Source organism: Plectropomus leopardus, chromosome 3, assembly GCF_026936395.1.
Source record: "Plectropomus leopardus strain MGB_pleo_1.0 chromosome 3, ASM2693639v1, whole genome shotgun sequence".
Taxonomy (NCBI): Eukaryota; Metazoa; Chordata; class Actinopteri; order Perciformes; family Serranidae; genus Plectropomus; species Plectropomus leopardus.
This window is the reverse complement of record NC_142178.1, coordinates 30,388,206-30,401,331: the sequence shown is the minus strand read 5'-3', so window position 1 is coordinate 30,401,331 and position 13,126 is coordinate 30,388,206. Positions and strand designations below refer to the sequence as shown.

General features: G+C 38.2%; 2 protein-coding genes across 4 annotated transcripts in view; one reads left to right on the top strand and one right to left on the bottom strand.

Moving 5' to 3' along the window:
* Positions 1–8,915, bottom strand: part of gpm6ab (glycoprotein M6Ab) — a 35,451-nt gene extending 26,536 nt beyond the window's left edge. Inside the window, exon 1 of the mRNA XM_042484337.2 lies at positions 8,720–8,915. Coding sequence (XP_042340271.1) covers positions 8,720–8,756 — 37 coding nt within the window. The 5' untranslated portion in view covers positions 8,757–8,915. The remainder of the gene's footprint in view (positions 1–8,719) is intronic.
* The window catches only part of LOC121941519 (uncharacterized), a 48,819-nt gene that overhangs the window by 10,307 nt on the left and 25,386 nt on the right, over positions 1–13,126 (top strand). The gene's annotated exons all lie outside the window — the stretch shown is intronic.

The following is a 13,126-nucleotide window of genomic DNA, read 5'->3' as shown; positions in this document are numbered from 1 at the left end:
CAGACTGATGTATGTGTGTTTGTGAGTGTGTGTCTGGATCTGTACCGTGTCTTAGCTCTATGAGAGGATTACTGAGGTCTCTCACACAGACACACAGAGAGAGAGGGGCAGAGAGACAGAGACAGAGACAGGGACATACACAGTGGCCTGAAGATGCACTCAAGAGTCAAAGGCCTGTTCTAATGAAAAATGACAAGGTTAGCCCCACTGCACCGTTTAGGGAGAGATGCAGTTTAGCATGAAGTATAACCTAGATAAATATAAATGTATGTAAGTACACTGAAAAGAATCAAACTGACATCTACTATGAATTTTCTCTTCAGGCTGTGATTATTTTAAAAAATCTAATAATACTATTTGTTCAAGTCTGACGCAGATTTAGAGAAGGCCCTTTTTCATATGGATTATATATTAGCTCTGTGTGACATGCAAACATACACAGGCACGCACACACACACACACACACACACACACACAGATTTAATGGTGTTAGCCTCTCCTGGCTTGGCCTCCTGAAATGATTCTCCTAGTTGCCAATCAAATTGTCTGTTCATCCACAAATCCCTCCTTGCCTCTCCATCCCTCCATCCATCACTCACTTACAGAATCTGAGCTGTGTGTAAGTGATGCCACAGTGACCAACACTGTCTTTAACTTCATTATCTATTCATCTTCTGTTTAATAATAACAATAAATAAACAGCTGTAGGAGTAGTTAAAGCAACCGAGGATAATGGATAATGAATTATTTTATGAGGAATCAATCTCAGTCTCAAGTTCTATCCCTGTTGTGGTTTTATCACACCAAAATATTAGATTGTTAAATGCAATAAACATTACAATAGATGTTCTGCGAACCATGGATATGTCACATTTGTATGTTATTTAATGGACATGTTTAAACTTAAAGTTTCAGTGATGTTGTTGTTAATGTGCAGTTAGGTTTAGGCACAAAAACTTCATGGTCATGGTTAAGGACAGATCAAGTTTTGGCCTGAAATACCCTTTTTTGGTGTCGCTGCCCTGGCAGAAAATGCAGCGAGTCTCAGTAAAAACCAACTGGTTTCATTGTTTGTTGGGCTGAACAGTAGCTTGACAGGGGACTGCATTGGTAAAAAACAAAAAAAACAACCACTTTCTGTGGCACTATCCTAGCAGGGAACACATTGATGTCTTGGTCAAAAAAAAAAAAAAAAAGTATTGTTGCTTGTTGTTCTCAAACAGTAGTTTGATCAGTAAAAAAAAAAAAAAAATACTGCTTTTTGTTGCACTATTCCGGCAGAAATGCAGCAATGTCATAGTTAAAAACAACTGGTTTTGTTTTATGTTGGTCTGGAACAGTAGTCTTAAGCTTGGCAGGCATCTTGCCTACGTGTCCTGCTTTCCACTATCCCCACCACCTCAAGATGACTCCAAGATGTGATCAGAACTAAGGTACTTTAAAACATTGATATGATATGTATCAAATGTACAAACGAAACGTATTTGTGGATTGCAGAAAGAAACCGTGTCAACATTTTCTTCTAGCGGCTGGGAGATCAGTGCATTAGTGCTGACTGAATAAATAAATGGTGTATCACCAAGAAATTATTCAACTGTCTGTGAAATTGCCATAAAAGACAAAAGAGTCCATAACCCAGCCACCGATACTCATACATCAGTTTGATCACTTTTATCATATTAAATACATTGTAATTGATATATCATTCTACACTAATACTTTTAGGCTATTGTTTTGTGTACCATATATTACTGAAATATCTGCAGTGCTTTCTGCACTTTTATAGTGCAAGTTTGTGTCAATAAACAGACCACTGGGACATAAGAATCCTGGAAGCCCACAAATCCTCAGTTTTCACTAGTCTGTCAAAGAGCTGTCATCTGGTCACAGCCCCCACAGTGGCAAAAATTTAGGACACAGTAGTCATTTTTTGTCTTTTCTGATATTAAAATATCTGCAGCTGTGATATTTAAAGGAAGTCTGTCCGCTACAGCACCGTCCTCTTTCTCATGATTACTGTAACTCTGCAAATGTTTCAAGAGTTACGGTAATCATGAGAAAGACGATACAGAGCAGCAGTAAAAGAGAGCGGCAGAGGGGGAAGCCCCAGTGAGACCAATCACATTCCAGTGATAGATGTTTTCCAGACTGGCAGACAGTGCTCAGACAGGCTGTAAACAAGATTGTAATCATTCATCAGCTGATATTGTGAAGGGGCGCATTAAGGGAATGATCATGTCCTGCTAATGTTTACTGGCCAAAATTAAATAACGTAATGCATTTAGATCAACAGGGAGTACATTTTGAGGTGTTAAAACAATGTAGATAGTTTCCCAGCTGACTCGAAGAAAATCAACAACTGCATCAAAATTTATCTCCAAATGCATTGATTTTGGAGTATAAACAAAAACAAAATTAACATGTGGACACCTGCTCTTCATCAAAGTGCTGTGATAAAGGTTTTGAAACAAAAAAACTCTTGTCAAGGTCAGTTTTGTTTCAAGGTTTTGAAACAAAATCGAAAAGTATTAAACATTTAATTGTCGTGCATGGGACTATAAAGATAACAATATAGATAACAAATATGGCTCCAGTCAAGTGATCAAATAGTGTTGCAGTAACTTATTTCCGTTTTTCTTACATTAATCAGATTTCAATAATTTTGTATCAACACAAAGTACTTGTGTTGATTGAACTTAGTTTCTGCGAAATAAAAATAAAATAAAAATGTGTTAAGAGAATCAAATACTTTTCATGAGTTTAAAATCAATCAATTAAAGAAAAAAATCCTGTTTATTAGTTGATGTTAGACAGTATTAAAGGTATGTGATAATGTGCCTCTCACAGCTCTAAATTTTTGTTTTGCGACTGATCGTAATCAGTTGGTGGGTTCTTGTATTCTAAGAGATACTGTTGAGTCAGCAAACTCTTAAAACTGGTGTACATGTGTCCTTGAACACTCCACTATTTTTGTGGCTCACAAAAAAAGAAGTCTACACTGAGACGAGTGGGAAAGGTACGAGAGAGAAAATCTGCAAAATGATAAACAGAAATGTAAAGTGTACAATATTTGTCAAAAATATTTTAACTGTATACGATTCCACAAAAATCTTATTGCAATCTCCAAACAATCTTTAACGTGAACCTGTAAATACAAGCACAAGTGAACCAAAAAAACCCACACAGATTGTTATATTTTTGTCTTGACGCTTCTTCTCTGTATCCACGTTTTCCAGTTCTGTTCTCATAAGACACACATATTAAAAACAGCAATGCTTAGCAAGCCTCCACTGAAACAGACACCACGGAAATAAAACATAGACAGCTATTAAACAATCAGTTAAAATTTAAAAATGATATTCTTACTGTCAGAACAAAAATCCCCCCTGCATAAGGAACTTTTCCTTTATTGAAAACGTGTAAATGGAGAAATCGAACCACTCCCTCCTTAAGCTAAACGGCGGAGAGACAGACTGTAGTGATGATGTCATCCACAGACTACTGTTGGAGCGGCTCCACAGACGGTGAAAACTGGAAGCACTGCCAGGACTCTATGACAGCAGCCTCTGTGACTTTACAGCGATACAGGAGGATTTTCTGATTCACAGCTGGAAACCCCACATTCAAACACAAGTCAAGATAAAGCATACAGCAATCTCCTATAACACTAATATATCACAGCCACTAAGAGCATCACTGAGCCACACCTTTATGTCTGTGTGACTATGTAGTGTAGGTACCGCTGTGCATTGATTGAAAGATAAAAGAGCTTTAAAAAAGAAAGTATGCATCATACCCAGCACAATGTGATCTCATCTCTACTCATTATATCTCAGTGCTTCGGCATGAGCCCGAGTGTTACTGAAAAGAATCTGTGAGGAGCTTTTGCATTTTATCCTGACACAGAAGTGGTAAGGAGTTGGTGGTTGGGTTTGGCAACAAAACAACTTGGTCATGGTTCGGAAAAGATCGCGGATGTTGCAACTGATGTTTGCTGGTCTATAACAACCTCTCCTGAGTCTGGTTTATTTTTGAATGTATCCACCTCCTCTCCCACCCACCCTAAGTGGACTTTAGGGCTCTTTATACCATGTCAGTTTTTTTTTTTGAGTGTCTAATAATGATGTGGCTAAGTTAAAATTGATGGAAATCCCGTTACATCTCACACAGATGCTTAAACGGCACATTTTGATGCTCCGGGAGTGAGACCAGGCTGCCCTGGAACAGGGTCAGCTCGCAACTCCTTACAGAGATATATTTGGTCCTTGAGCCTTTCAAACAGTGGTGCTGAAATCTGATGGTGATGCGAGAGTTAGACATGGAGTTACAAAAATAAAAAATGATGCTCAGCAAATTTTGTGTCCATCTGCTTATCAGATTTTAAGATATCTTGACATTCAGACCTGCATTATACATTTCAATCTTGGAAATGTGACATTTGGGTGTTATTATGTAGTGGATATGTTGAAACGTCATGTTTCAAGAGTGCTGTAGTTAACTAAATACTTGATTAGTGTTAGGAGAAGATCATGTTGTTGCCTTAAAATACCCAGTTTGGGGGGTGCATTCCCCACAGGAAATGCATGATGTTTTGGTAAAAACAACTGCTTTTTGTGACCACTGGAAAAATAGTGCCGTGTTGGTAAAAAACACGTTTTGGGGTCAAAAAGCCGCAGTAAAAAGCAGGGAATGACTCATTAAATCACAGCTTCTTTTGTTGGTCTTGAACTATGGGCTGCAGCCTGGCATAGCAGAGTTGGATGTTCAAATCATCCTGTTGCAGAGTAATAATATTTCCAGCAGGGTTAGGGTTTACCTCTTCCACTCACCTTTGATCATAATACAGGTCAGTCAGCCAGCTGCTCACAGTGGTAAAATGTGATACACTCACAGGCAGCAGAGTGGACCTTGCTAGTATTTATTTCCTCTGTCAGTGGATGATAATGAAATTACCTCCAGAATGGAAAAGGAAAACCTTCTACTTCAATGGTTTCCTCTGGTTTCTCTGTCTCTCTCCCTGCTCTCTGCTCTCTCACCCTCTATGGGCCTGCTAAATCAATTTGTATTGACTCATTCCAGTCTCCATTAAGTTCCTTTCTATTAGTGGTCATAATAATGAAATGGATATGAGTGAAATACACAAAGTCCACTTTGAGACCGCTGTATGACTCGTGTTGGATTTCCCAGCGACTTCTACAATAAATCAGAAATTAATTTCTCAAATTGTTCTGGTGAAGTAATTTCATGCCAGCTCAGGAAGTGGCCACATAAGGCACCCAGCAATTTACATGCCAATGCATACCACAAATGTTTCTTATTGCTAATGAACTTTGTTATAAGCACTGTGAGGTCAGTACTTTGACTACTTCCAAATGATTTTGACAAAAAGTTCAGATTAGAGAAAATTAAATATTAAGGATCCCTGTGGGGATTTGTTACTGCAGTATGTCCAAGATCCAGTTTATAACATACATTAGAAATTCATATTTACATAGTATTTCAAGTAATTTCATCACTTTTTGCCATTTTTTGTGTAGTTACCTACTGAAATTACAAACAAATTTGGGCAGAAAAGGAAAGTCATGATTGTTTTTTCATTTACTATTGCCTCTCCACTGTAATCAAACCCCTTTGACCAGCTTTTTCTTGTTTTGACCACTGTGAAGGCATGCAGAAGGCAATGCATTCATCAGGCAGAATTTGTAAAACAAAACATAGATCCGGTGTCAATTATTTAGACGTATTGATTATTTCTATTGATTAACAATGTTAAAAGAAGTTGTTGCATACTAATTTAGAAGTTACCAGGTTAACTGAGTAATCCTGCTTGATGTAATCCCCCCACCTGAACTCTAGTTTCTGAAGGCAGCTGTCTGACTGATGGACATTGAACACAAAACCGAACACATTTCTGTACTTATGTATGAATAGTGGTTTGTGTTTTTTTTTTTTTTTTGCATTTTGACTTGTGGCACATTTTTGAAAAAAAAAACAAAGCATATGTCACATTTTTTTGCTGGCATGTGACTTTTTTGTATTATAATTTGTTCTAATTTCGCATGTCACAGCAGCAGTTCGCCAATAAAAAACAGCAAACAGCACACGAATGGCTGTCAAAATGCTAAATAACAGTAGTAAAGTGCTTGCGTTGTACCACTACAATACATGTGTGGTAACCAGCAATCAATGCATGGCAAATTTACAGTATGTGGACGTGTTAATGATTCCATTATTTACATCCAGTAATGCATTCTGTTTTTTTTCCACTGGTTCAATTCAAGTAATCAATTTGCCAGCAACCAATAAAAAAAGTCAAAGTAACAGCCAGTAAGTCAGTAGCACTTGGTCGTGATAATTTTCAACTTTTTGTACTTGAAATCCGAATGCAGCAAAGTCTGTGGAGCTTCAGTTGAGAATTGTGTGATTCAGATACCAATCAGCAAGTTTAGGTCATGTGACAAATTCAGCTTCCTGTCTTGGATTAAGTTTTATTGTAATTGTGTTGTATAATTTAATTTTATAGACAATATCATTAATTGAAGCTATTTTCATTATTGAATTGCACTTCAGCTTAGCAAACTTAATGTGTATGCTGTATAATAATTAGTAGGCAGTTTGCAGTCACACTTGCACAGATGAATTGTTTATTATTAATGATATTAGCCAGCAACACATCGGCAACACACCATCAGTCGTCTGTGCCAGTCATCTGTTCATCCAAGCTCAGCAAAATGAGCACAGAAAAATATTCAGTTTTCGTAAGTGCAGATAGCAGATAACTGCTCATAGTTTGTGACAAACCTCACAGTTAAATCTTGATTTAACCTATTTAAGACTTAAACCAGGTCTCTGACATACAGCGATTTGACAGATAAAAAAATGTTTCCCAGCATTAGAGATGAAAAAATGTATCAATACTACATTAAACGTAATTCATCAAAATGAAATTAAGTCCATGTACGTCATACAGGACTGTGCCTCTCTCTTCATGTCTCTAACAGCCACTCTGCATCACTCACTGTCCCTCTTGTTTTATGTTTTTACATTTTCCTCCAACTCACCTTCTCTCCTGACCTGGCATATTTTATCACACGCATCTGTATGTTGTCAGCGGTGTGCATGCAATTTCTTAAAACTCAAAGATAAGGGCGAGAGAGCGGAGAGGCCACTGACAGCCAAACTAAACGAGGATGTAAAGAGAAAGCAATGAGGACAGAAAGAATGACGCGGGTGTGGGATGGGAACTAGTTGAAAGGATGAACAGAAGGAGTGGGGGTGACATCTAGAAATTAAAAAAAAAAGAAAAGAAAAAGTGGCTGAAATGAAAAATCATGTTTGCTTGAAACATCATGCCTCCCTATTCGTCTTTCTGATTGGCTAAAGCAGGTTTCTTACAGGAAAAAATACACAAATCCGCCTATCACACAACAGAGGACAATTCCATAACAGTGTTTCCATGGATACAGTGTTAATAAATGTTAAAATGGCGATAAATGCAAAAAAATGCTTATTTTCCCATCTAAATCATCTCCATCGTCGTTTGATTTCTGAGTCCGTGCAAGCAGTGCTGCTTATTTCACACTGAAGGTGCATTGAAGAAAATGGACACGCCCATTTTCACAGCCGACAGCAACAACAATAATATGAGAAGGTGCGAAAAAAAACAACAAAAAACCCCACAATTTCCTATCTGCAAAACAAAACAAAAAAAACTGTAAAGCAAGAGATAACTCTACTTCAAAGGGAATGTGTAAGATTAGAAATAGGCAAAAAAAAAATAGATGGAGGAGGAGAGGGCGGGAGCTGGCGGAATGAGATGGAGGTGAGCGAGAGATGAGTCAAAATAGAGGGTTAGGGAGAGAAAAAGATAGAGAAAACAAGAAATAGAGACCTTCAAATGCAGAGAGGCAGACTGATGGAGGCAGAAAATCCAAGTTAAAATATAGGCAGAATGAGGAAAAAAATATTAAAAGGAAGAGAGTGGGTGATGGAGAGATATTAAGAAAATGGAGGGATAGGGAAGCGAGAGACACAGACAGCAGAAAAAAGAGAGACATGCAGAGAGCGAGGGGAAAGAGGAGAGGAAAAGGCGTTCAGACAAGCGTGAAGCATCAACAATAGAGGCTAACAAAGAAAATCCCAATGGAGGCATCAATCACTGCTCCACTTATCCCTCCTCCCGCTGATTTTTTAGGCTTTATTGCGAGGTTTTGCCCCGCGCTCTATCACCCTCTTCTGCCCCTTTCCACCCCCCCTGCCACTCCCACCTCCTCCGTCCATCCATCCATCTATCTATCCATCCATCCATCTGTCCATCCATCTGTCTGTCCAGCCTCCAAAACAACACCAACCCTCCAGTGTCTGCCATCTCTTCTCATCCTCAACCCAAACAATCTGCTTATTTATGCATCCATTCATCGAAAACACACAACAAAATAGCGTTATATAATCTGTGGCATTATCATTAGCAGTCATATAGATGGCATGATTAAAATTCACAGTCTTTTATTTCTGCAAAACGATAAGGAATTTTTCAAATTAAATGCACAGACAAAAATCTATTTTTTTCTGCAGGACATGTATGCTGCCTCCTTCCTCTCTGCCCACAACACACACACAAAGGAATCCCATGATACCGAGAGGAATGGATGAACAGAACAATGGCACAGCTGATTAAAGATAAAAACAAAAAAAAATACAGATTATTCCTCTGTCTTACCTTTCTGGCTTTGTGATTCATCCATGTTTTCCTCCATTGTGGCAAGTTACAGTCCCTTTGTCTCTGTTTAGTGTGAAGCTGTTTAAAGCCCCTTGCTAGCTCGCAGCACAGTGTGCGTGTGTGTGTATGTGGGAGGCTGTGTGTGTGTGAGTGTTTTTTTCCCTCCCTGTAGATGATGGAGGCTCAGGGAAGTCCCTGTTTCAATGCTCCGCTCTCTCTCTTCTATCCTATCTGGGCTTCTCTAGCATCCTACCCCTGTATCTATCTATAGCTTAAGCTTTCTACACAGATATTGTTTTAAATAATGTATGTAGAAAAACATAGAAAACCTGCATGTAAACAGCAATATTTTATTTATATATTTATATGAAGCTATTTTTTTTACACACTCAGTCATATTAGATTTTCATTGTCGGGACAATATCAGACACAAAATAAAAATAGAAAGTAAAAAGTGTCAAACACAAGCTATGTTAATAAGCTATCTCAGAGTAAACAAGTAAAAAATAGTTCATGTCAGTCTGCATTTAATCTAAGTGCGCAAGATCTAAGAATTGCAAATACAGACACTTAAAGAAAGCATAAAGACTAGGAAGACCTTGAACACAGTCTTGATTTACAGGACTTCGCTGAGCAAAATACTCTAGAAGACACCAACAAAGGGAACCCGTCAAACAGGGCAGCCCCACTGAAATGACAAACCTTTAATACTCTAATACATTAGGGGCGTGACAAAAACACGGGTACAAGTTTCAGTTTCTCAGACTTCACACAGATATACATTTTGAGAGACAGAAACCTCTGCAGACACTTTTTTTCATCTTCAAGCTTTAGCCTACAAGTTAAAAGAATAAATAAATAAAAAAAGATTTCTGCCCGAGTCCAAATATGTGCCCTGTATGGAGAAAAAAATGTGCTAATGAATAATTAAATGACCGTCATTGACTAGAAATAAATGTAAATTTTGCTCAATAAAGGCATAAATAAATTATTAAATAAATTTGCATATTTATGAAGGCTTTTTACATGTGCAAATCTTTTTTTTTTTTTTTTCATTTTTGACATCTATTTTTTTAGTTCCAAATTATGCCTAGCCACATTTATTGTCACCTGTACATGTAGGCATTAGCAGTCAAACTAGGATTAATCAAACCCAATTAAGACAGAAGCAAGCAGCAACCTCCAAGGCATAAAAAAAGAACAATTAAAGAAGTGTCAAAAACTGCAGTTTGTTGTCAGGCTACTTAAGGCTGGCTCCAAAACAGAGAAAATCCCCGTAGACATCCACGGCAAAATGCTCATCTTCACAGCAGTAATAAACATGTTTACAGCTTGGTACAAAAAAAACCAGTTTGGTGTCTTAGTTTTTTTTCATCATTCATGATAACTGTACGGGGGATAATTTTTTTCTTTTTTGTTATGACTCACCCGTTTACATTTTTTTTAAGCCCCAAAGTTAAGCATATTAAACAGTGGGGTCACTTAAGTGACAGGCTGTCTGGAGGCGTCGTTACAGTCTGTCAGCAAGATCTATCCTGAGCTCTTCTACAGCTCCACCCTCTTGTCCAAATATGGTCGCTTCTGGCTCCAAAAAACCAAGGTGGTGACAGCCGAAATTACAGAGTTTAGGCTTCCAAGCTGCAGTCAGCAAACAAATAGGTGACGTCACAGTAGCTATGTCCATTATTTGTGTGGCCTATGGTATTTATCAAATATAGGACTACATACGGAAGAGTCGGAGGAGCCCTGTTTGTCAAAACCAGTACTGGTGCTGTGTTGAACTCTAGCCTAGCTTAAAACCCACCTCAAACAGCAGACTGCAGTGGTAAGGGACGCGTTATTCTTACAGATATAAACAATCTGGTAACCAGGTAGATCAGCTTGTGGCTTATCTGGTCATTAGCATCCGAGGTTGGTAACTAGCATGCTGAGGCTCGCATGTTCGATCAGCTACTGGCGTAGCTCGCCATTAGCTTCTGAGGCTGGTTAGCATGGTAGCTAGAGTAGCTACTGATTTGTCTACTGTCTTCTTTTGTATTTTTTTGGCAGATAAGAGCCAAATGAAGAGCGTAACATCACAGACTGCAGAAAAATAGCATACCTGCCAACATGTGGGAGTCTCCTTATTTTTAACCCTTTCTCCTGCCCTGCTCCCGATTGGTAATTTTTCCCACTAATCTCCAGATTTCATAGTGATATGACTCAAATGGGTGTTTCACAGTTTCTGTGATATGTCCAGACTGTAGGATATGTGTCGTGACACTTAGCAACCAAACCCAAACGACCCCGCCTGACGTGCCTTGCGTCACGTGTGATAAGTGACGCATATTAAATTTAAACATATTTGCTTCCTGTCTTGTCTCACTTGCCTACAAGTGGACTGTAGACTGCAGCCTGTAGTCCTGCTTCATTTGATCCTTTCTGTTCTTTCTATTGAAGCTGTTCTGGCAGTGATGGCTCCGCAACACACTCAGTCACTCACTGACACTTTCACAATGTTTGCACTTGATATTTTTTGTGATGTAAATTACATTTTAGTAATAAGAAATAATAAAAATAATACATTTTATTTATGGGTGCCTTTCAGGACACCCAAGGTCGCCTTACAAAAAAACAAGCTATGGATTTAATGCTCATTAAAAGTCATCCTTGTATTTATTGTATTAATTTGTGGTGTAGGGTTATATCAGGGTGGGGATGCTGCAAGAAGGTCATTCCAACTGATACCCCAGAAAAGTTACCTCTTTTTCACAGCCTAATGTTGGCAGGTATGAAATTGGATTTATGTAGATTCTTTCAGTCTATTTTTCATACAAAAAAACGTACCCTAAGTATCACTCAAAATGTATGTGCAGCATTGCTGCTTAGAATGTACATCTGCACAAAAACATCTTTACTTCAGGGGACCAGAGATGAGCCTGTCGAACGTCCGTGTGCTCATATATCCCCTACTTTTCCCACTTGCTATTATCATAGGGTACTGCTCACACTGCCCGTCAGTGAGTGAATAAAGACAGGTTAGACTAAATATTCCTGAACTGTTAAAGCACTGTATTATGTAATGGATTTTTCTTGTGCCTGTTGTAGCTGATGTTTTAATTTGATGCTATCCACTTTGTGATGGATGCTGCTATTTGACCCTGTCTTTGTCAGGTCTCTTTGACTTCATAATTACATTTAAACAGTAAACACCCATTTAATTTACACCTACACCAGTTAGTTTACCCAGTCAAGCTCAGCTGTCAAGTTGACTTTTTTTTTTCTTTGCATTATGAATATGAATGTATAGTCCAACTGATCATGTGTGAGAAAGATCTGGTGCAGCATGGTCCGCCTGAATGGGTAGTGGAATAGATTCATGCTGACAGGCATTTAGAGCTGCACTGGACGACTTGTGAGCTGCAGTTTTGTTTAACTGCCAATAGATGTCTCCATAATAAGTCTATCAAGCTGGTCAACCAACATCTGCTGAGGCATCGCAGACAAAACTGATCTTACTAACAGTGGTGTAAAGACTAGTACAATGACCTACTTAAGTACAAGTCATGTTACTTTGCCAAACTTTTCACTTTTTTTTTTTTTTTTTTACATAATAGAATTATTAATCTTTTCTGATTGACGGTTCACTGCGATAATGGATATGATTTGAAATGTGGTGAAATGCAGAATTAAAGTTAAAAAAACTTCTGTAAAAGTAAAATTACTGACTTTGAAAAATACTCCAAGTACACAACAAAGCTGCTAAAATGAAGTAAGTGAGTGTATGTAATTAGTTACTTTAGCCCTTTCTCATGAAGATGCCTATTTAACTCATTAAATGTGTTATATAACAGCTGTTATATGACAGAGAGCTGGGCTCAGTCCGGGCATGCCATTTGCCTTTATATGCAGCGGGCAGGGTGCAGTAATGAATCTGTATTTTATTTCCTTATTCTATCAGTGACATGCATCCAATCAAAACAGAGTGTTAAGCAGTATGTAATCAGTGCATGGTGTAGTTTTCTCTGTTCAGCTTAAAGCTAGATTGACAAAGACTGCTGCATATCTGCTCAAAGATTGTGGGTGAAGTGCTTAAGCCAAGTTTCCAAACTGCATACACTAAAAAAACTTGTCTCTGGCTGGTAATATCATATCGTAGCCCTCACACAGGAGATTCAGAGTCCCACAGGCTCGACTGAACAGGTTGAGGAATTCAATTGTTCCTCAGTCTATTAAATCAGATTATGGCATCTAAGTAGCCTCAGTGTACCTGAGTCGAACACTAAATGTAGCATTTATTGTATAATTTTGTTGTCTAAGTGTTGTTTTTATTTATGTATGTATGTGAAACAGTTGGCGTCCTGTGACGCAAGACAAATTTCAGAAATATTTCTGACAATAAAGTGAAATCAAATCAAATCAAAACCA